Below are 25406 nucleotides of genomic sequence, written 5' to 3'. Positions count from 1 at the left end.
TCCTTGAAAATGCAGGACACACTTTGTTTTTTTCATGCACAGCTGAACAATCCTAAAACCAGGGGTCTGCAACCTTGACAACTTTAAGACTTGTGGACTTCGGCTCCCAGAATTCCTCAGCCAGCTATTGCAACAAAACGGAAGAGGTGACTAGGGTAAAAATCAGGGGCACCTTCTGGGAGCGGGGCGGGCAAAATCATGGACTCTGCAACCAGAGAGTCAAGCCCATGACTGGCTGGGGAATGGTCAAGAGGCAGGCAAGTCAGGAGATTCTGGCAGTTCAAATGAGTATAAGGATTTATTGCAAGCTTAAGCTCTTTACAAGAATCTGAACTACTAACAGGTCAAGGGAAATGAGCGGGAGATAAGGCATTCAAGGTGGACTGGGCTTAGATGTCTTGTAGGCGCTGTCAGAACTGTCATCCTTTGCTTCAGCCTTGCTTCACTAGATGCCAACCTGCCATAAACTATAAGGGGAGGGAGCGAGGGGAAGGGAGAAACCAAAACTAAGTTCAGTGTCATCCTGAGACATTGGCTCACTATCCCAAGGTCATAGTCTTGGGAAACAGAATTTAACAGCTCATGATCCAGCCCACTTTGGCAGGGACAGTTACCAAAACAACTTCTTTGAATGTAACTGGACAATCAGGAGATAACGGGGGTGGGGGTGGGGAATGAGAAATGGAAAGTTAACTGGGAAGCTTTGGCATGCAAGACCTCAGTTCTGGCTTTGATCTACTGCAACCACTTGACTTTAAGTAAAAGTATTCTTTTCACTACAAATGGAGTCGAGAGTCTTGCTTTCCTAGCAGACCAAGCTGTGGCAGGTCTGACCTGCGTTCAGGGACTCATGACTGATAACGCTTTTGATCCCTCCCTTGAGCTCAGTCTAATGATCTGGAATTCTGGGAGTTGAAGTCTATGCAGCTTAAAATTGCTAAGGTTGAGAAACTCTGATTTAGATAACCAGAGCAGCATCCAGCTCTTTCCAACCTGCTTTCACACAATGGCCATCAGTGCTGCAGTTGTTGCTTTTGGCCTCCCCGCTCTGTAACAAAGAAGCCAAAAAACCTTGAATAACACCTCCTACTCCCTCACTAAATGAGTTGCTCTCCACCCTCAGCTGGGAAGGCTTGGCACGGATGTGGGAGGTGGGAAAGAGGAAGATCTGAACTGCAGACTGAAAGACAAACTGGAACTTTTAGATCCTGCTGGGGTGTGGTAAATTGGGCACGTGGCACATCTCATCCCTGCACGGCTCTCCATAACCTCGGTTTGCATTAACAAGGGGATCAGATAACACACCCACACACAATCTCATAAGGGACTCAGCCTAACCCTTCCATCACAGCACTAAACAAGAGTACAAAACTATAATTGGTTCATTCTTACTGTGCCACAAAACCTCCTTGGCAAACCTCCTCGTTAGCATTCTTTAGTTTTGTAATTGACACATCCAGTGTGTAACTTAATTAACAATTGCAAAAAGGGGGGAAAAGTTAGTTTGGTTGTCTGCTCTGGAAGGGTTTTCAACAGAACAGAGTGTCCCTGACCAGCTAGCCAGACCATTGCTGCCAAAGCCAAACCACACCATCATATTTTCAGTGACAAAGGAGAGAGTGGAATTATTATCCACTGCCTCATATCTTTGACCTCACCACTGAAAGCTGGGTATTTTTTCAGTTATCCTTATTAGGGCAAGTTTTGTGGCTGGTGCTAGAAGTTTCCTTTGTTAACAAATGCTCTGTGTCAGCAATAAAATGAATATGATACAGCCGGGTTTTAAAGGTTAAATACAAAGATGCTGGGCAGGCAATACAAACAAAAATTAGGAAGTGATGGTTGCCTTTGCTTATGTTTGTTAGCTGCACCCAAATTTGCATTTAGGTCAAAAGAGGGCAGTTTTCCAATAGAAAGTTAGGAAAACTTTAGTGGAGGAATAGCTGGGCAGCCATCTTTGATTTGGTTTTCTGCACTGAGTAAAATGTAGGCCTTGAGCATCTAAATAGCTCCCTCAAGATTCACTATTCCACAAATAATGGGAGCTAAAAGGGGGAAAAACAGTAAAAATGAAACGCATCTTGTTAACCTGATCCATAACTCAACTTCGGATCCAGTTCCAAGTGCCAGAGATTAAGTGAACGTACATAACATTTAAAAAACCTGCCAATTACAGATTTTTCAGGAGTCGTTTTATACAGTGCACATATTTGTCTATGTATATTCTTTTTAAAAAAGTTTCCATTGAATTATTTTGAAAATCCAATTTAAAAAATGAGCCCATTTATGGACATTTTTTCTTATTCACACCTACAGCAGAAAACCGTTCCATTGATTGGCTAATTTTTATTTAGAATATGGATGTTTAAAAACCCAATGTAATGTAGTGAAAATCAGATAGCCATTATGGTATAGGCCAGGGGTAGGCAACCTCGGCTCTTTTATGACTCATGGACTTCAACTCCCAGAATTCCTGAGCCAGCCAAGCTGGCTCAGGAATTCTGGGAGTTGAAGTCCATGAGTCATAAAAGAGCCGAGGTTGCCTACCCCTGGTATAGGCTGTTGAGATTTCAGCAATGAGAGAGATTCCACGGGTTAGAAAAGGTTCTTTATTGGATCTCACTGCTTGATAAATCATAAGAACAAAATATATAAGAATACTGCTTGCTTTACAATGCCCCAAAATTCTCACATGACCACCTTAGTCAATAATCAAGCCAATTATTCGTTATGAGCTGATTTTGCCAAAAACCAGAAATAAATGCCAAATTTTGGAAAAAATATAAAATTCAGTCAGGTGACCATGGCACAGGTAAATAGCCATAAATGCAGGCTGGTTGCCAAGCACCCAAAATGCAGTTGCATGACCACAAAGTAGGGCGTGGCCATTAGAACATCAGAACCAGGTCCTAAATACCCCTGAAAGGTCCATCATTATTTCAAATGGTCATTAAGTGACTGGTCATAAGTCAAGGACTACCTCCTCATGCTCCTTGAAATACAGGTTCCCCCCCCCCCCTTCTATGTCTTCTACCAGGAAGTGTCTATGATTTCCTTGACTTGAGCTGGTCAATGTAGCATATCCAAGACATGTGTAGGAACCTACATTCCTTCTGGCTCTTTAGTGGATAGAAAGAAAGAACCTGTTCCCCAAAGATATAAATGAGCCCATTTCATTTCATTATTTCATTTCATTTCTTGCTATATGTTACATCTCTCCAATGGATTGCAGCTGGCATTTTGCAAAGGCCATAGGTACTGAATTTGCTGTGAATGGCAAGCATGGCATGGAAATTGCTGAGTAACAGCTCAATGGAGTAACATAAGGCTGGATTCTCTCTCTCTTTTTTTTTTACTCAAAATCTTTATATTTTGGACATGCACTATAGTAGCCTTCCCCAATCTGGAATTACTCGTAATGTTCTAGCCTGTAAGGCTACCAGTCGTGTTGGAGAGGAATAAAAGAAGTGGAATCTAATACATCCAAAAGGTAGCAATTAGGGAAAGCTGGAATACAGCAACCATGAGCCTAAGACACCTTTGTACCATTATACATACAACAGCTTCTTGCAATGTGGTAAGAAAACCAAGCCAAGAATTTAGAGATATCAAGCTTCATCCACAGCTTGACCAAACCAAGGATATTGGTATATTCCTACTTCATTCTACAAAGAAACTCCCCTGCCATGCTCAAGGGATGTGTCCCTACAACCCATAGCACGTGGGTCTTGAGGATTGTTTGCAACTGACTAATCATCTTCCAGCAGAGACAATTAGAAACCAGCTCACCTAAAAACCAATTCAGATGTCAAAGCACTTGATTATAAAGATAAGAGCCCAGTCAGTCTCTGGCTTGCCTGTGGACTGTGTATCAGGTCACTTTGCCCCTGAAGGTGCCATCCATCCATCTCTCCACCCACTCGTCCATCCACCAGGAAATCTGTGCTCCAGACCAGGGGTCTCCAAACCTGGCCACTTTAAGGCTTGTGGACTTCAACTCCCAGAATTACTCAGCCTGCCATGTTTGTCAAGACAGCAAGAAGACCCCTACTCTAGACCACTATCATTAAATTCTGAAGCCCAACACTGCCTCTACTCAAAAATCTGAGAGGGTCTTTTTTTTCAACACCACGGGGGAAAAAGAAATAATGTGGCAAGGAAAAGGTGAGGTCAGGGAAGTTGACTGCAAGCTGGAGTAACTTTTTAATAACTCTAATTCAACAGCTGAGAAAACCACTGGCTTTGCTAAAGGAATTTACTCAGCAGCAAGTCAACACACTGTGAGACTACTGTACTTGAGTGTGATAGTAAGGATTTGGGATGGAAGGGAGGGAGATCCTCATTAGGGAAAATGCTAAAATAACCACAAAGAACTTCCAGTGTGCTCAGAAACCCTACATATATTAAAAAAAATACAGTTAAGCCCGTGGAGAGTGTGAGATAAGTGAGTTTAGATAAGAAAAGCATGTTTTCCATCTGAAATGAATGAGTAACCACCATTTGAACATCTGGAAAGTCCATGGTTGTGCCAAATTTGAAATGAACTACTGGTTTGTCAAGATAAGTACTCCAATCTTAAACCAGCCTGGAACTATTCACAAAGCAGGCTTCTGTGGTCCTAGAAGCCCATGGTAAAACCAATGCTAGTTGCCAGAACATCTGGGAGGTTGGGAGGAAGACTTGCCAACTCTGCCACCCCCAGAATTTCCATCTTAGTCCTGCCAAGTCTCTCTTTTTTTAAAAAAAACAAAACTATAACCTGTTAAGAAAATCCTTCCCTTGCTATTTCTTCCCTGAATTTAAATGAGGGGCCTGTAGACTTTGGATTGCAGCAAAACCAAAGAAAGACAAGACTCTTGTTACTGTTAGAAATGTAGCTTTACCTTTCAGTGTTTCAATTCTGCCTAAAGACTGCCCTGGAGAAGGAAAAACCATTTTTCCAGATGTTCCTCAAATGGGAGATGGTGACACCCAAAATGAAATGGAAAGTTCACTAATCAGTAGAGAAAATAGACCTTTGAAAAGCAAAGAAAATATTTTCACTGTGATAGAAAACTAGAGCAAAAAATCCATATGAAAATATTTTTTGTGAAATAAATAGGCAATCTTCTAGTATGGTAGCCAGGCGAAAAATTATTTTTCTTTTTAATAGATGTGAATGCTGATCAACAATGCCACAAGGCAAATCTCACCTCTAAGAACAAAGAAATCAAAGGACCCTCTTGTTTTGTCTACACACACACACACAGAGAGAGAGAGAGAGAGAGAGAGAGAGAGAGAGAGATGCCCCCAGCAACAGCCAAGAAGACCAAAATGTCAAAACTTTTCTGTGATTCCTCCCCAAAGGTTGGTACTTCTGGATACCAGACTCTGAAGAGGAAAAATAACCACTAGGTGGCTTTGAATCAAAGGAATATGGATCCAACAAATATCAACAAAAATTGAAAGGAACCTATGATCTGTTGGGTTTGTTGCCTGTTTACTTGTTTACAAGTCAAGTGACTGTCAATGAATAGAAGAAGGCAATAGAAACCAATTCAAGATGGCACAAACATGAAATGATGTGACATGACACAAGTCAAATGAGGTTGTTAATTTGATCACAAGGTTGGGGTTCCATCTTATGCTTTGTTGAATCCTACACCCTATGGACACTCCTGAGCAAGACAAAGACCAGCAACTGGGACAATCAATGTCAGACCTATATTGTTTTCTGCCAACACAAGGATGGGTGGACATTAACTGAATAGAGGGGAATGGCCCTGACCGCTTTGATAACCATCACATTTGTTGTTGTTGTCACTCTATCTTTTACTACCAAATTCCAGAGTGCTATTACAAACAGTACGAAAACTTTCTTATCTCCAATTCTTTAGAAAAGCCCTTTTTTATTTTTTCTAAATCTCCCACCATTCCAGTTGGCTTGTTATCCACAGGTTTTCTTCAGTTCTGTAAAAGGATGTATTGTTCTCTTTATCCACATTGTTCTATTAGATACACCAAGGCATCTGTTTTATCCCTTAAAGGTAAAGGTAAAGGTTCCCCCGCACATGCGTGCTAGTCGTTTAAGACTCTAGGGGCCAGTGCTCATCTCCGTTTCAAAGCCGAAGAGCCAGCGCTTGTCCGAGGACGTCTCCGTGGTCATGTGGCCGGCACGACTAGATGCCAAAGGCACACGGAACGCTGTTACCTTCCCGCCGTAGTGGTCCCTATTTTTCTACTTGCATTTTTACGTGCTTTCGAACTGCTAGGTTGGCAGAAGCTGGGACGACTAACAGGCGCTCACTCTGTTACGCGGCACTCGGGACCCATCACATCTTGTCTTTAGATAGCAATAAAAACGGCTCTGGGCTGCAAAAAAAACTACAAAAAACCCCCACCACTCCTGCTCTAAGCATCCAACCCCTTCTTACTTCAGTTTTGAGGAAGAGGAGGAGGAGGAGGAGGAAGAAGAGCAGGAGGAGGAAGAAGAAGAGGAGAAGGAGGAGGAGGAAGAGGAGGTGTAATTATTCATGGCCTGCCCTATCCGTGAGCAAAGTGAGGTCACAGCTAAGAGATCGAGAGTGATAGCAGGATTTGAAGAAGACATCCTGTTCTACAGTTCCTTAACTTCTTCAAGTACACCATAGTTGGTATGAAGGAAAGAATGGAAGTAGGGAGAAATTTTTCCCAAGCAGAAATTTCTCTACTTAGCCTGTCCCTGAAGCCACTTGGAAGTTCCAAAAGGCCATTCACATAACTAATAAGCTCCAGTGTCTTTGTGCGTGCAACTGTATGTGTGCCCTTGAGACCGTTTTTTGATTCCTGGTGATTGCCTGGCTTAGTCCCTTAAGTTTTCCTGGCAATGTTTTTCGGAAGTTGTTTGCCATTGCCTCCTTCCTAGGGCAGAAAGTGACTAGCCCAAGGTCACCCAGCTGGCTTTGTGTCTAAGGGTGGGGCTGATTTCTAACCTGGTGCCTCAACCGCTACACTGAACTGGCTCTTAACCTCTCCCCTTGGGAAACATATATTGTAATTCAGGGTTCATATCAGCCTGTCATTATCATTCATTTTAACACAAAGCAGAATTGTTGACACAACCATAGACAAATTCAGCTCTGTAAAAATTGGCAGCTTCCTATGACTGCATAGCAAATAATATAGCTGTGGCACTATATTAATCTTTGCTTGTAAGAGATCACCATTTATTTGAAGCATTGTGCCATTGCAAATGTAGGCCCTGTGCCTTTTCTCTGAGCAATGTGGTGTTATCTGTATGACTAAAAGGAGCAGAGCTTGCCACATGGCATTGGGACACTGAACACCAAAGGCTGCTCCTATCCCTAAGAGATGACTAATAATTGCTTTGCTTATTTTGCTTACTCTATTCTGCATTAAGAAGAATGATTCTGCATTCATTGGATTCTCTAGATGAGTTCCCACAATATATTAAACCTGACTAATTAAAAGCCTAACTGGATCTATTTGCACCACACTTAATTATGTTTCAATTTGTTTAGAGTTTTTTGGGGGAAAGAAGGGTTGCAGCAGTTCAATATACTGTGTGAACCAGGTTTACAGGTCAGTATAATACATCCATATAATTCTGGATGAACCAATATAAGGAAATGGATGAAGCCTGTAAACCAATTTAGCTGGTTGTATAAACATAGGTTTTGTGTCAACTTATCTGTGTTTACTTCTCAGTTGCAACAGATGCCTGGAAATATTGACTGAGTCCATACAACACGGTACAACAGTCTACAATGAATTTGGGTAATTTGTGATTCAGCTGATGGGGAAATTTTGGTCACATTCTTAAATGTTAAGTGAACCAAGCTCTCACATTTAATCATGGTATGGTTTACTTAAACAGCCATAGTTTCATTCCATACAGCATTAACCTTGTGAACTCTCAAGTTTCCTCCTTCCGTTATATATTCAAGATGGACAGTATTTAATATTTATTTGTTATCTATATGTAGGGGTGGGTGGGTCTATACATAGGTTGTCTATAGTATGTTTAGGTGTGTGTCATGTATGTGTTTCACTTTGAGAGAGGGCAACTAAATTTCATTTTTGATGTGTGCCGTTGTGCCCACAGTAAAAAAAATAACAATAAAGGTTATCCTATCTTATCTTATCTATGTGAGCCCCGCAATTGAGTTCTATTAACCCAGATTTAGAGTTAGGCATTATGGGTGAACTCATTCATGAGTCAGTCATCTGAATCTCCTCAAGTCAGAATATTCCACCTTCTATTGTGAGCAGATAAGTGAGCGATCTGAACGAGGGAAGGGTAAGGTGGGGTTTTGGTAGCTGGGAAAATGTGCAAATTGAATCAGATAATACTTGTAGCCAAGTCAAATCAGGTTACTTTTATCAATCCAAATGAATGCCTCACAGTTAGGTAACAATTAGTTACACTCAACTAATTTAATTAGGGATTATATAGGCTGCCGATTCATTTATCCAGATTTACTTAATGCAGGCTTAAAACCATGTCTTTTGTCTGAGGAAATCTTTGCCCTATGCACATGTTGTTTTCTTGCACATTCTCACATTATGAATCATGCCATACAATCCAGAGGGTTTTTAAAAAAATTGAGAGAGATATGTTTGGATCCCTTTGTCTATGGATTACATTATTTCTGTATGCCTAAGGCACATCACAGCTTTATAGTTAAAATTTCATTCAGCGACAAAAGCAACAGCAAGCACTTTCAACTCATTCCCAGCTATAATAATACTGTAGATTTAGCTAGAATCTGAAAACTTTTTCATCATTTTACAAAAGGCAGGAATAATTTTAGAATACTTCAAAGAGAACAGAGATAAGAGGACTGCCCTGAAGATGTTTAAGGGGCAGTGACGCCAACAAAATGTAGTTCTTTGATCAATATATCGTTAGCTACCGCAGTTCTGCTGTTGGGTTGATTTATAGTTTGTTCCATTATTTACCTAGAGACCCAAATTTTGCACTGAGGAAAGCCACTTCTGAACTGCGCTGCATCCACTAAGCAGCCAAGGAATTTAAAAGACGGGGGTGGCGGGGGGGGGGGAGGGTTGAGGCCCATTCTACAGTGACATGCCTTGCTAGCTTATACGCGTTACGGTGAATTTTACAACAAAGCATCACAAGGGGAAACGTCAGATAAAACTGGAGCCTTCGTGCACGAGTCGCTGACATGTTGCGACCTATTCCGCCTCGTCAAAGCCAACTTCCAGCTTTCAGAAACGAACCCCCGCAGTTTGAAGAGTTTGAAGCCAGGCACACGTACCCACCCCGCAGCGCCAACACCACCTCCAAAATAAGTCAGCAAACTCACTTGGAAAGACTTGATAAATTGGTCCTACAGAACGCTCCGCTGATCATGCCTGGAACAGAGGAATGAGTGCTCTCGTTGACAGCTTCCGAGAGACAGGAGCTGCTGAACTAGGCTAGAGAACTGAAGGAGGTAACCAATATAGATATAGATATATAGATATATAGATATATTTGCCTTCAGGCAGCTGAAGAATAAATTGGCCAATTGTTTTCTCACCACCCTGCCTGCAAACTCCTCTGGAGTGATCCTTTGGGTGGATCGGAGGGCAGCGACAACGGTGCCTTCGATCCACTGTCTCTCGATCCTGAATACTCCTCCTCCTCCTCCACCCACATACACCCTCAGCAGTAAGATCATATGATCCGAAACCCCCACTCCCACCCTACCTTTACTGTATTCTCTCGAATAGAGCCCCATTTACAATACTCAAGCCCTATTCTCTGCAAGCAGAGCTAGACTGGACGAGGTTTTTTTTCCCCCCATCTACTTAGCCATAATGTCACAAGTAAGCAGATATAGGCTTGATTCAGTTCAGTTTCATTGCAGTGAGGACTGAGCAACTGGAATGTGAAACTCAATACAAAGGTGTTTGTTTACCTACAAATAGAAATAGCTGCTTGCAGCAAGAGATGCCCTCCAAGGAAGGCAGCATATGTAGCAAGAACTGTATTTCAGAGCAACAGCCAAGAACAAAAAAGTCCTTAAAATTTGTGGATTTATTATTCTCCAAAGCACCTGAAGGCAGGACAAGAAACAATGGATGGAAAGTAATCAAGGAGACAATCAATGTAGAAATAAGGAGAAATTTCCTGACAGTGAGAACAATTAATCAGTGGAACGACTTGCCTCCAAAAGTTGTGGGTGCTCCCACACTTGAGGTTTTTAAGAAGAGATTGGACAACCATTTGTCTGAAATGGTATAGGGGTTCTTGCCTGAACAGAGGATTGGACAAGAAGACCTCCAAGGTCCCTTCCAACTCTGTTATTCTGACTGTTTCATGAACCATGGTTGCATTAATGAAACACATCAATCTGTGTGATTGGGATTCTTAAAAACACAATTGGAAATTGTGAAGTCAGAAGACTGAGACCTATCAAGGGTGTTACATGCTCCTGACATCACAACTGAATAGAGATGCCTACCTACACTGAACTAAAAGTATGTAGTAGTCAGGTGGTCGATGCTCCCAAGAGTGATGACATATCACCAAACACCTAATAAGGAGCAAGGAAGATCTTGAATTAAGTCCTGTATTCATTCCCTGAAATTTCATTCAAAGATGATAGTATCAAGCATATATTTTCACGATTCCAATGGGTTTGAATGAATGAGAGGAATCACACTAGCAGTAATCCATCAAGGATTCAAACACAAACAGCACATTGACATGTCTATCTGGAATTCACTTTACATAAATCTGGGCATGTGGATATTATTTATTTATGCAGAAATCTTTTCATGCTACTTACTTACCAGGTTCTAGGTGGCTTAAAATCATGGCATAGAAAATATAAAACACAATGCATCTGATAAAATCAAAATAAAAAGTTCACAAATGCTGCTGTCCACTATAGAAGATCCTACATTCTGAAAGCCCTTCAAACAAGGATAGCTTTGATCTTTCTGACTTCCAGGGTCACAGAATATTCCAAAGTGAAGGAACTTCAATAAGACCTTGCCCTGTTCACTTGGGGGTGGGGTGGGGTGGGGGGTGTTGGATAGCCAATTGCAGTAATCTAATCAGATGACAAGGTAATAAGTCACTGCTTCCAACTCCTCCTTGTCCACAAAGAACCACACCTGGTAAATCAGCCAAAGCAGGAGACCCTTCAGATTGCTAATTGCTCCTTCAGAAGCAACACCACCACCTCCATCAAGAGCAATTGATGGAATGCTTATGAATGCAGAAGATTTCTGTATCAACAGCAATTGACAGCGTCAATCTGAGATGTTCTTTCTCATCCAGTTCTTCAGGGCTCATAAGCACCAGGCCAAGCCTTCCACCATAGTATGAACTTGGCCTTTGGATACAGTTGTAAATCTGGCTATCATCAGCATATTAATGATTCCTGATTTCAAAATTAACAGATGGCCTTCCACAAAGGCATCATATAAAGATTGAAAGTAATGGGGAGATTCCTCCACACTGGAGTATTCAAGGGCTCAACCTCTCCCCACAATAATACTAACGGGAACTTCCTACTTAGGGATGCCCAAAGCCACTGCAAAACTCTCTCTCCAATCTCCAACTCATGAAGGTGACCCATAAGGCTACCATGGTCAGTATTATGACACTGAATCACACATTTTAAAATAAATCTAATGAACCAGTTCTGTCCTTTACAAAATTTCTTCTTATAAGAAATGGAAATATTCGGTGCACAGCTTCACAAAGCAATTCCATGTTTCATGCCCCAAGAACAATTCAAGCCCTAAGAAGACAAAGATCCAAAATGAATCACAGTACATATCTGAAGTGAGGAGGATCTTACCACATAACTATCTCTCTAAGACCAAACGCTGTTTTAAAAACAAAGCTTTGTTTGATTATTTCACTCTTTTAATAAAGCAGTTTAATTTTTCCAGCAATGTAGAAACTTACACTGAAGATTTGGAGAAGCAAGAATCAAATATACAAGATCAATATACAAAATCACTTTTAGAAATGATTGCCTAATTTCAAAGACTCTGAGTTCCCTATCCGCCTCTTTTTTCCCTGTCTAATATAGCCTTTCTCAGAAAACACCACTTATTTGTCAAAAGCTCCCCAAAATTATTGGTATCCTGCAGGAAAAAGAAATGTGTTTGTTGTTAAAAATCCACCATAATGACATTAACATCTGTTCATTGTTTAAAAAATAATATTAACTCCTCACTGCCCAGAAAAGCTAGGGCTGCCGCAAGGAACTTGCATTTTCTTACAGAACTAGAAATCTGTGTTTATGATTCTTTCTGCTGCTCACCAGATGTATTCAGAGTGGATCTGCAGAATTTACAGCCAGCATTGCCAGTGGAGAAGGCTGCTTTACACTCACATAAAATTGACTGGAACAGGAAATCCTGTATAGCTGTCTTCTCAAACCTATCTCCTTCCAGATGTGCTAGAATTGTATCTCCCATAATTCCTAGATAACATACTTTCTACATTTCTTCTGGAAACTGCAGTCTAAATGTGTCAACAGACCACGAGGCCTGGGAAACCTACGATGTCTTGATGACTAACTTAACCTTCACAAAGAGGGACGGGCCTTAATGGTTGCCTTTATGGGGAAATTTACTGGGGCACCAGGAAGAATCAGATCTGAGTACTTTGTTTGTTTAGTAAGCAGAGGAAGGAAATAGTACGATCTTTAAGATGCTATTAGTACACAATGCAATCGCAGGCATATTTAGGATTCCATCTCCAGTTCAATCTAAGTTTATTCAATGGGTCTTTAAATCCCAATATAGTGAATTCCAATATTTATATAGCTGTCAGGCCCAAAGAACCAAGAATGATAGAAAGAGTTATTTTACAGTGGTTTATTGTTGCTTACCTATAGACAGGAATCTTGCCAGACTAAAAGAGCTATATGCAAAAATATTAGATATACCCTGCAAATTGTGGGGGGGGGGGCTTCTCTCTCTTCCTGCATAGCTGGCTGGCCTGGACTGAGGGGTTTTTAAGGTTTTAAATTCAATTTTAAAGTGTTGGGGCTATTAATTTAATTGTATTTTAATCTGTATATTGTATTTCTTTTTTAATTTGCCCTGTAAACCGCCCTGAGTCCTTCGGGAAAAGGGCGGTATATAAATCGATTAAAATAAATAAATAAATAAATAAATAAATAAATAAATAAATAAATAAATAAATAAATAAATAAATAAATAAATAAATAAGATTCCAAGCTAAGTTGTCTCTTTGCTCTCTGGGAAAGAGCCTCTCCCCACTGCAAATCTGGACTACATTCCACCATATCAGCAGATGAATCTCCCTATTGTTTCAGGTTATTTGAAGAGAATGTTTCCCATGTGCCTCTTCAGCAGATCAAGCTAGACGCAGCAACTACAGAACTGGACTTTTTTATGGTATCAAACCACTGAACGATCCCTCTGGAGCAAGGATGCACACCTACTGAAGGCCGGAAAGAAGGTTACCTTGAAGACCACAAGGGCATGAAGCCCCAGGCTTCCCCTTGTCCCTCTACTTCAGCAGATCTGATCACACAGAGTTCCAAGAGGAGCTGGATGGACAAGGGAAAAGCAAAGCTGCTATTGGTGCTCCTGAGTCAGCCATTCATCTCTACCACTGCTCCATATTGGTCAGCAACCTTCCCTTCCCTCTTGGGGAAGTAGATCCACAAAAGGTGAGTTCACAAAAAATAGACGAAGCTTTGATAACACAATAACACTGTTGCAACTGCCATCTTGACATCTTGGACCACACCCTGCAGACACTTCTAGGTCCTCCCCCACGATTCTAGGTCTCCTGCCACAATCATGTGGAGACGGGGGTCTCAAAGCCAGACCTCTCTCACCATTGGAGGTGAGAGGTCTTTCCTTGGAATCCAGAAAGTTGTATTCCTTAAATCGTTTCTCCTTCCTACTGCCAGGTCCTACCTCTGACTACCAAGGTTTTAAAGATATTTTTTTTTCTTATTTACTACTACTCCTTTTACGTATCATGTCACTCTTGTTTAGATTCTTTTTTTAAAGGATTTTATGCTTATCAATTACTCAGAGTGTAGAACTGAGGCATAAGCATGATGAGGCAGATATTCCCTTATGAAGAGTGAACATCTGTCAGAACCCCAAGTACTGTATTGAGATAAGTTTCATTTGAATTATAATGTACTCATTACTTCTAAAAACCTCTGCTTTCTCCCAGAACATGCAACCATAAAGAACTCTGGTGGATGACTCTTAGCCCACTTCTCTAACAATCTCTGAAGCAGAATATTCCTCATACTTCACCTTGTTAGGTCCATTATAATCACAGGCTAACAAGATATGATATGAATTCCTTCTCTCTGCTGCAGATCAAAGCCTGATGAGACAACCGTATTTCTGCAAGTAACTTCTCAGTCAGGAATGCAGGAAGGGATGCAAAAAACCAGCAAGAAAGGGAAACAATATTTTATCAAGCTGATAAAAAGAAAGATGGCCTCTATAAAAGATTTCCTGGGTAGTTTGACTACTATGGAAGATGGCAAATGTATACCAAGTATGCAGAATGGAATCTCTATAGTCCTTGGGATTAAATTACTTTTTCAGGGTTTCATAATTAAAGGAGAAAATGCAGAGATTTGAACGTGTGTTTATAAAACTTCTCCATAATCCTCTTTCAACCCTAAAAAGCCATTTATAGTTGACAGGTATATTTTGTAACAAATCTGTTTAAATTATACCATGAAACAGAATAACAGTTGGAAGGAATTTTGGAAGTCTTCTAGTCTAACCCCCTTTTGGAGAACCTGCCAATCTTCCATGCTTCATGCACACCAAATGTGTGGGGACTACAATTCCCAATGTTCTTAGCTATCAAAACCAAACAGTTGGAGTCTCGGTCTCCGGTGGGGGGGACCTATAAGAAAGTTGGAAAGGACCTTGGAGGTATTCTAATCCAACCCGCTCTTCAAACAGGAAACCCTATACCATTTCAGACAAATGGTTGTCAAATCTCTTCTTAAAAATCTCCAATGTTGGAGCACCCATAACTTCTAGGGGCAAGTCGTTAATTGTTTTAACTGTCAGGAAATTTCTCCTTAGTTCTTGGTTGCTTCTCTCCTTGATTAGTTTCCATCCATTTCTTCTTGTCCTGCCTTCAGGTGCTTTGGAGAATCGGTTGACCCTCTCTTCTTTGTGGGAATCCCTTAGATATTGGAAGACTGCTATCATTTCATCCCTAGTCCTTCTTTTAATTAAACTAGACGTATTCAATTCCTGCAACCGTTCTTTATGTTTTAGCCTCCAATCCCCTAATCATCTTTGTTGCTCTTCTCTGCACCCTTTCTAGAGTCTCAACATCTTTTTTACATTGTGCCAGCCAAAATGCAGTATTACAAATACTGAATAGAATAACTAGGGGGAATAACTAGGGGTGGAATCAACCCCCCCCCCCCGCAAACATAGATAAACACAAAAAAAGTTAGTCAGCAGACAAATAAGTCACTGAAAAAGATGTTTATTAGAATAATAGGCCACTTAAAATTTAAAACAATAACAACACCCAAAAATACTAGCCTGATTTTCTTTTGAAAAGAATTCCCCAGTCCGTGTGGCCCAACTGAGAGGCTTCATCAAGTGATGGCAAACCTTTTGGGCTCAGCGAGCCCAAAATTCAGAAAAATGCCTAACTTGACTCTGCTGGAGTGACACCACCCCCACAAAAAAGAGAGAATTATTTACATATTTATTTTTAAATAAACACAGTCCAATCATGTGTGGTGTTGTATATTATATAGAGAAACAGCAAATAATTACAAAAATGAAATACAAGTAAAACAAACTCATTTTTCATAGGCTTCAGAGGCCGTGCAAGAGCCAAGCCCTGTCTCATGTGGCCTGCGCAACCTCTGAAAATCATGTGAGAACGAGGCATGCTTTCAAGAGTAGTTGTTGGATATTGATGAATGCTGGTGTATCACTCAAAATACCATGTCATGTCACCACTGAGACACCTGTCATGGGTTCACCATCACTGCTGAAAATCAATGGGCAACAAATAAGTATGAGCATTATTCCCCCCTAGTGGAAAGGCAGTTATGATCTGAAGCAGGTTGCCCAGGATGAAATATGGACTACTGTTTCTCAGGGGTAGGAATGGACAACTCTGTCCTCTACAGCTTCCACCTGTAATTTTCCTGCCTTCTGCTGGCACCAACAGCATTGTCCAAGTCTTATGGTGCTCAATTTTACAATAGACCTCCATTCCAATTAGCAATCGCATTGTGTGGCAGGAGCAGCACCTCCTAAGGGTTGCCATCCTCCACAATCCTCCACATCTACAAGTTACGTTTGCCTTTTGGTCTTCATTTCACCAATGGAACCATCAAATAGCAGGTTTTTCCAGAGTTTATGCTGAAATGGTGAAAGTTCTTTCTCGTTCATTTTTTTCCCCAGCAAGCTCATTGATGAGACTGTGACACTTCATCATTTCCTTTTCTTTTTCTTTTATCTTTTTTTTTAAAAACTCAGCGAAATTGACAAGAGTTCTGCCAATTTCCTGCCTTAGTTCAACTCAGGGGAAGGATGATAAAATTGCATTTCCTTTCTGGTTTTTTTTCTTACCAGTATACCAGTGGATACACTAAAATCATGCATGAGAAGTCAACAGAGTGCAGCTTGTACCAAAGATCTAATCAATAGAAAGTACAGATCCTCTAAAAAAAATCATCAAGGGGGTGGGGGGGGAAGGGACTGGTGTTTGCTTTTCTAACACAGTTAGGGGAGGGAAGAAGTAGGGAACTCATTATTTGGAGATGTGGTAAGCACTGTGCAGTCAGAGCAACAGGTAGCACTATGGCCAAAATGGATGAAGAAGATGAAATCAAGCTGATTTACATGCAGGAGTCAAGCAGCTGAATGTTGCAGGGCACAAAAGCTCCTAGATCAATATACGTCCAGCTTCAGCCACTTTAAGATATGTGGACTTCAAATCCCAGAATTGTTCAACTCCTACCATTTTGGCTGAGGAATTTGGGAACTGAACTCCACAGATCTTAAAGGTTGGAAACATTGCTCTAAGAACTGGCTTTAAAAGCAGCTCAACAGGAGGTGCCCTTCTTTCGCCCCAAACAATCTTCAGTAAGGTAATGGAAAGCATTTTGAGTCTCCAGTTTTCAAGTGAGGAATCTAGTCAGCATACTAGAAGAAAACAAAACTTTTTTTTTCAAAAGCATATTCAACAGTTTGGAGGAACAACACTGGAAGATGCTTCTAAGAAGAAAAGTGTGATGTCTTTTTGCTCATCTGCTGTTCAATGGTTTCAGATAGGAGTCAAATGAGGCAGCCTGAAATAAGCCAGAATTGAAAATTTGCCAGGAGGCAAGTGAAAGCGTTAGACAAAAATAATAAAGAATTATCCAGTTTAGGCTGCAGAACATGTTGCCATTTAAACAAGATTCAATTGGAATGGAAAACTGAAGATACAATAGAGAGATGGACTTGACTTAGGCCTGAATTTAGAAACTAAATTTGGTATGCTTCCATCCGTATATTCTTCAAGGAACATGGATAATGCTCTGATCATCCCAAAGATGCTTTTCTAAAAGGCAACTGGACTTTCTTTGTTTCTCCTTGAAGACATTTTGCTTTCATCGAAGAAGCTTCTTCAGTTCTGACTGAATGGTGGAGAATATAAGGATTTATATTCCTTGCAGGCATTCTCCACCATTCAGACAGAACTGAAGAAGCTTCTTGAATGAAAAAATAGTTACCCACAACTCTGTGTAACGTGAACACTGCAAGGGAAGAACAGTGCCTCAACATTCTCAATATTGGCCCAGGATTTAAAGCTAGGCCTTCTCCTCCTGCATTTTTGCATCCATGAGACTTTTCCCAACTTGAAACTCAGGGACATCTGTTCAATGTTTACATAATGATGCTGTCTGGGTTAAAAATTGTTGCTTCCAATTTTGCTGGCTTCAGTTTTACAGTCACACAACTGAAAAGCAACTTCTGGAGCACTGCAAAGAACTATATGTGAAAATGCCCTTATTGTACCAACAAGCCAGCCACATGCCATATTCCCATTTACAGTTGGACCCCAGCCTGTCCGGTTTTCCTATCAAAGTATTTTCATTTGTAAAAGCTTTCCCTCTGATGGTATTTGGGAGTGCTATTTTTAGCACACTTTGGTGGTTGGTATTTTTAAGTGTTTATAATGCTATTATGGAAATTATCTAAAAGCATACATTTCTAAGGATTTTCTAGTGCACTGTTTCTCAACCTTGGCAACTTGAAGATCTGTGGATGTCAACTCCCAGAATTCCCCAGCCAGCAAAGCTGTTCTAGAGGATGTATTTAAACACGTATGTAATTCTACTACTTCATTTGATGGAACTGTGAGCAGTATTTTTGCATTTATTTAAGGCTATTTTAATAGGATTTCATGACCGATTAGGTAAAGGTTTTTATCTCCCATATTGTACAGAAATTCATCTTGTAAACCCTGTAAAACAATCACAGTTGTTCTTGTAACAAATATAAGGACATCATACATGGAATGACAAGTTTGAAAGCCACAAGTACAGATGGCTGAATCTTCAGGCTGGATTGAGCCATAACAACAGAAGCAATGAAAATGGTTCTCTTTTATCTCTTGCCCATAATCTCTTTTGATATGTAACATATGGTATGTCAGCATGGTATCATTTGCAAGGGTTGCTAATTTCACATCAAGTGAATCCAGAACCTGAATGGCTAAAACAGAATCCCCACCCTAGCACTTTCAAAATATGTTGTGCAGCTGGGAATCATGGGAGCTGCAATGCAATATAACTGGAGGCTAGCTTGATGTAATATGCCTTAGAACAGTGTTTCTCAATCTCAGCCACTTTAAAATGTGTGGACTTCAACTCCCAGCATGCTAGCTGGGGAATTCTGGGAATTGAAATTGCTGAGATTAAGAAACACTGCCTTAGACCACCAGAAGTCAGGAGTGAAAGACCAGGTCCACACATGAACTTCCAGTTGAAATAATTTATTGCTTAACAGGCTATGCATAGGAATCTTCTCAACTATGGGGTTAGCACCTGCTATTTTTGCACTTGTGTCAAAAGCACCAAGGTGCTTCTGGGTTGAAAGGATTAGCCAATGACATCACTGTTGCCCTGGGGACATCCAGTTGGAGGCTCCTTTCATGTCCCTGCAGGAGATGGAGTCAAGGACAGGAGCTCAACCCTGCCCAACCGTAGCTGTCGGGTCTTGAACACAGGCTAGTTGTCCTCCTGCCCAGCATCCCAAATACTGGAGCCACTGTGCTTCTACCACCTGCTTGTAGTTGGATACGTTTCCATGGAATTCAAGGGTGGGGGGGCTGTTGAAGTTAGCTGCTTATGGCTACGTAGAGATTCTAGGCTGATCCCTCTTTTTACTCCCCCAACAGGCACTGCGAATCCTTCACCTATACCAGATTAAGACTGGAAGAGTGGAGCCAGTACAAATTCCTACTTGGTGATGAAGTTTACCAGTTGAACTTTTTCTCTCATAGCCCAGTCTAGGAGGAAAAATAAAATGGGAGTAGATCATATAGCTTGCCTTGAGCTCCTTGGAGGAAAATTGGGCTAAAAACCAATGAACTGCATTTGATGTTATTTGAAATTATAAAGGAGCAAAGAATGAGACATTGCATTGATGGTTTTGGCGACAGTCGTACGTCTGCCATAACATCCAGTTCTTGGCTGACCAACTAGCAAAAGTATCCAGCTGCCAGCCTATGTATGTCTGAAACAGAGCTACAGGAAGGACTCCAATATAAATACCATAGGCTATTTGAGTGGATTCATTTGTCTGTTTTTCTTACAAAGTTCTCAAAAAAGCAAAAAATATACCAGTTTTACATGGACACCACCAGGGAATGAGGCTTCTAATGTAGAATGCACATGAGTCCTTTCTTCTGAAGGAAGATGCCATTTCTATGAAGAAGTTTTCAGTTTTGAAAGAAAGGAGGTAATGAGAATAGAACAAAACGTAAAATGAAATCTTAATCATGCCAGTCAGAATCCAGTCTCTTTTTGTTGAACTGGGCAGCCAAATAGACCCTGAACCATTTGCAAAATCCACAGTGTGGCCATCACATTGATAGATACCATCAAACAAGCTACCAGTTTAAATCTAGAAATATTAAACAAAGCGGTAAAACATTAGAAATATACAGAGCGTTAATCTCAAAAGCAGGGGTCTTCAAACTTGGCAACTTTAAGACTAGTGGACTTCAACTCCCAGAATTCCTTAGCCAGCTGAGGAAAGTCCACAAGTCTTAAAAGTTGCCAAGTTTGAAGACCCCTGCTCTAAAGACTCTGAAAGATGGATATGACCTAAAGATGAAGGGTGGAGGAGGGAGAGAAAAAATACCCCCACACACACTCTTAAAACTCACTGAAAAAGGTATTTGGATGCCTCAAAGGAGCAGCATACCATGTGAAGTGTGGCTCTGCGGTGCACTGCAGGAAATTACACCACAGTCAAATAACACAAGCACAGCCCATTCTGCCCCAGCCACAAAGCCTTAAAAAAAGCTGGCTAAGGATCAGACATGAGTTCCTGAGAATTTTAGATCTTTCTTAACTTTAAGACATGGATAATCAATTTTAGACCTCACAAATAAGCAGGCCTGCCCAAAATTGTATTTTTGAGAATTCTGCAACATGGCTCATATATCAAACATGCATATACAAACTATAGCCCCGTGGCAGTTTGGTTTGGAGCCAGTTTAGTATAGAGCAGGGGTCTTCAAACATGGGCCTTTTATGACTTGTGGACTTCAATTCCCAGAATTCCTCAGCCAGGCACGATGGCTGAGGAATTCTGGGAGCTGAGGCCAAGTTTGAAGATCCCTGGAATAGAGGTACTGGTGCTGATCTAGAAAGCAGAAGACTGGGAGTTCTAGGTCTCCCTTAGGCAAGGAAGCTAGATGGGTGACTTTGGGCCAGTTCTTCTCTCTCAGCCCAATATTATTAATAATTAGAGACAGAGGGGCTAATTATGACTACACAAGACCAAAACTTAAGAACAAATGCATAATAAGCCAGAATTGAGAACACAGCAACAGACAGCAAATACCACTTTTGCAAAGTAGTTGAAGAAACAATGGACCACCTAGTTTGCTGCTGCAAGAAGATTGCACAGACTGACCACAAACAACTGCATGACAAAGTAGAACAATGGTGCATTGGAATATCTGCAAGCAGCATCGTTTGCCTGCAAGCAAGACCTATTGAAACCACACAACAGACAAAATAATATAAAATGAAGAAGATAAAGTGCTCTGGGGCTTTAGAATTCAAACAGACAGGCATCTGTCACATAACATCCCAGACTTAAAACAACTGTCTATAAGAAAGGCCAAAAAAAGACTGGATAGTGGATTTTGCAATACGGCATAATAGAAGAAAGAGAACTGGAGAAAATCACAAAACACAAAGAGCCACCAACAGAATCACAATGACTATGACAAAAGAAAGCAAAGACAGTACCAATAGTAATAGAAGCCTTGGATGCAATCTCAAAACATCTGGGCACCACTTGAACTCCATTGGCATTGATAAAATCACCATTAGTCAATTGCAAAAAGCAGTTTTACTTGGGACAGGCCACATCTTGCAATGATACCTTTAACACCATCAAACAACAACATCTGCCTACCCCAAATCCTTTGAAAGGACTCAATAAGTAGTTAAAATGCCAAATCCAATCTAAACCTCTGGCTGACTGCAACCAACCATAATAATAATAATAATTCTGAAAAGCTGCTTTGCAGCTCACGAGCATGCAAATGGAAAACCTGTTTGCGTCTCTTTAAAGCGAGCAGCTGTTTTTATCTCTGGGATGGTGAACTGGCATGAGATCTCAGGAAAACTATGGCTGGCTTAAAGACTATGTCCCCCATGCTTTTTGGAACTGAATCTGAATTACACAGCTCTTATCACAGAAAGCATACAGTAAGGGACAATACACAGAAATTATGCGTATTTGACTATATTACGCAAAAATACACAAGTTTACCCTGGAACAAAATCCATGAAAAAAGTGCAACACAAAAGAAAAATAAATATAAAAATGGGCATGTTAGAAAATATACACAAATATATGTGCAACAAGAGTAATATATATGTTGTTCTTTGGTTTCATCACAAGCTTCTAAATATCAGGTTGCAAACAGAACATATTTGTTACCAACCAATAAAGAATTTTATTTTAAAAACAAATCCTAGATAATGAGATAAGTGAAATAATTAGGTTGTCATAGAATCGCCAAGTCCACTCCCACCAACATTGACAGGGCAAGCCTGTCAATAAAATGAGGACAAACCCTACACCCTTACTAGCACTGATGATGTTACCCAGTTTGGTAATGAAACGCCTGCAAGAAAACTACTAAGCTCAGAGAGCACCAAGGACCTCACAGTTTAACCCTGAGCTACAAATATTCTCTTCTATCAGATTAGGATATATTTCTACGTTACTGCAGTCTTTTCCTCCTGCAGTACAAACATGTAAGGGAACATCATTAGGAAATGGATTTCTTGTATCTAACTGAACTGGGATCCTGGATGTGTGAACCTAGGCAACAATATTTCTGCAGACAGCTTCCTGAATGTCCACTAATTTTTGGATTTTAACCCTAAACAAAAATTAAAATAAAGCTGACTTATTGCAAAGCAAAGAACCAAACTCAAGAATCATTTCCTACAAAGCCTTTGCAGTCCATCTAATATCCCAAGTGTTCTCCAAACATAAAAAGAAGAGTCTGCCCACATGCCCAGAAAAACAACAACAAGGAAGGGTGAACTGAAGATTGATAGTGAGTCTCCTGAAGGATAAGGTTAGAAATGGTGGAAGATGGCAGGCTTGCCAAGCTTGTCCTTAGGTAAATAGTTGCTTTGTGATTGGCCACGCCCACTGTGGGAGCCATTTTTGAGTGGGCAAATCCCTCCGGCAGCCATTTTCGGTGAGTATCCAAGACATGCTGTTAAAATGCCAAATGTTCCCACTGGCTCAGGAAAGCTTAATGAATCAGACACTAAAAAGAGATGATTCATCCTAAACTTTTGCAATACTCAAGTTGAAATAGGAAAAAGCAGTCAAGAGCCTTGGCGATACTAAGAAAGGACTCAGATTGATTGAAACCTCTGGTTATACTTTCAGGAGTGATATTAAACTGTTTCCAGAATTCTGTGCAGTGCATAAATAGTATGTAGCAGATGTATAAACATTCTTTACAGCCCTCAAAGATGGGAAAGGTGCAATGGGGGCAAACAGTTTGAAAAACAGAATGATAAGCAGCTGCAGTGATTATCCCATAAAATTCTAGCCATTCCCACACAATGCCCCAATAGATGGTTAGCACATGGCTAATACACTAAACTAGTCCCTGAAGTCCATTTAACGAGCTGATATTTACCTTTTCAGTTGGGTGAAAATTGTATTCTGTTCAAATATCTGCCAGGTTAAAGCCTTTAGATATAATCTTACATAGCATCTCTTTTTTAATATCTTACTATTATTTTCAGGATTTTTGGGAAGGGGCCACTATTTGACTAGCTGCACATGATTAAAATTTAACCCGATGCTACCAGGAACCTTAAAGGAACAAAACCATATCAGTTTATTTAATAACTTTCAAAGTGAAACTAAAGTCTTGTTCAAATCATGTCTCCTCTGATTTAATTAAATACCACCATGCATGCTATAAGGTTCTGGGAATTATTAACAGAGTTAATTAAAGACAGAAGATGATACTTTACTTATGAAATCAGTAGGATTTTTTTAAAAAAAATATGATATTCTGAGCTTCCACCAAAAAAGAAAAAGAAAAATGGGCATTGAAATTTCACTGAACATAAATACGGGTAGTCCTCAACTTATGACCACAATTGAGCCCAAAATTTCTGCTGTTAAGTAAAACATTTATTACGTGAGTTTTGCCCTGTTTTATGACCTTTCTTGCCGCAATTGTTAAGTGAATCATTGTAGTTGTTAAATTAGTAAACTGGTTGTTAAGTGAATCTGGCTTCCCCATTGATTTTGCTTGTGCAGAAGGTTGCAAAGGAGATCACATGAGCCTAGGACACTTGCAACCGTCATAAATATGAGTCAGTTACCAAGCATTTGAATTTTGATCACATGACCATGGGGATGCTGCAACAGTTGTAAGTGTGAAAAACTGTCAAAAGTCACTTTTTTTAGTGCTGTTGTTACTTCAAACAGTTACTAAACGAACTATTGTAAATCGAGAACTACTCATACAGAATTTGTTCTCACATCTGAGATTACATGAGAAAACTTAGATTTGACCATAACAGGGACCATAGCTATAATCCAACGTGTTCTCATACGAACCAGATCTACTCTACTCTTTTGAAGTAGGAATCAGCAACTAAAAACCTCAGAGTCTCACCTGACCCTAGAAAACAATAATTTCCGATTCCTTCTGAATCCTGTGATGGATGGAGCAATATAATAAAATGTAGGGTGCTGAATCATGCATATTGATACAATCAGAGTTTGTTGTTTGGAAACAAATTGGGTTGGGAGTAGAAAAGAGTTGGATTGTTTCTGGTTAGTATTTCTTCAGCTCACACTACGTTCCTATCTCCAAGACTCAAGAAAGATGGAGACCAAAGATTATGTAACATAATTTAGCTGTATATAATCTCAGCCATGCAAAAAGCAAAATTCATGCCAATATACTATATGCTCAGGAATACTGCTTGCCGTTGAAAGCTTAAATAAAGAAACATGTTATTAAAGGAATGCATTATCTTTTGAACCAAGTTTTCCGTTGCAACGAACACAGCATCAGCCTGAGCAGGGTTTCCTCCAATGGCTCTTTACAATGAAAATGAAAGCTGAAAGCTGAAAACTTTCAAAGACTGACAAAAAATATTTGAGTTCAGTATCCCTATGCATATGGCATTCTTCAAAAACAGGAAAAGGAAGCTAACATTTCCTTGGAAGTTTATTCCCCTGACACTATTTTAACGCTGTCTGGATGCCTTTGCTAACAATATTTGCAGGCTACCAGCAGTTCTATTTACACATTCTAGGAAAGCCTCTCATATTTTTAACTATCAGTACAATTATTGCTGCTTGGATAGGAAACTGGTCTGGTCTATGCAAAATCAAGCCCTCTGTCCATCTACATTAATGTTAGCCACATTGACTCTCAATAGCTTTCTAACAAAATATTTCTCCAGCTTGGCAACTTTAAGAGGGCTTGACTTCAACTCCCAGAATTCCCCAGCCAACCATGGCTGGCTGGAGAATTCTGGGAATTGAAGTCCACGCCTCCTAAATTTGCCAAGGTTGAGAAACACTGTTCTAAAGTCACAGGTCTTTTTTAAACTGGAGATACCAAGCACTGACGTGAGGGCTATCCAATGGCACTCACATAT

At 40.3% G+C, this 25406-nt stretch overlaps 1 protein-coding gene across 9 annotated transcripts in view; it reads right to left on the bottom strand.

The window, feature by feature from the left end:
- Positions 1 to 25406, bottom strand: part of CALD1 (caldesmon 1) — a 226826-nt gene that overhangs the window by 60642 nt on the left and 140778 nt on the right. The window contains exons 1-2 of one of the 9 annotated variants that reach the window (XM_081331795.1): positions 9525 to 9594; positions 9309 to 9357 (exon numbers count right to left, since the gene is read on the bottom strand). The exons of the other annotated variants lie outside the window; for them this stretch is intronic. Of the exons in view, the coding sequence (XP_081187921.1) occupies positions 9309 to 9355 (47 nt within the window). The 5' untranslated portion in view covers positions 9356 to 9357; positions 9525 to 9594. Of the gene's footprint in view, positions 1 to 9308; positions 9358 to 9524; positions 9595 to 25406 lie in introns of those variants that run through there. 9 annotated transcript variants of the gene reach the window in all.

The sequence above is a fragment of the Vipera berus genome (genome assembly GCF_964194415.1).
Source record: "Vipera berus genome assembly, chromosome: 6".
Classification (NCBI taxonomy): Eukaryota; Metazoa; Chordata; class Lepidosauria; order Squamata; family Viperidae; genus Vipera; species Vipera berus.
The sequence above is the reverse complement of the archived record's forward strand: the minus strand, read 5'-3'. Positions and strand labels throughout refer to the sequence as shown.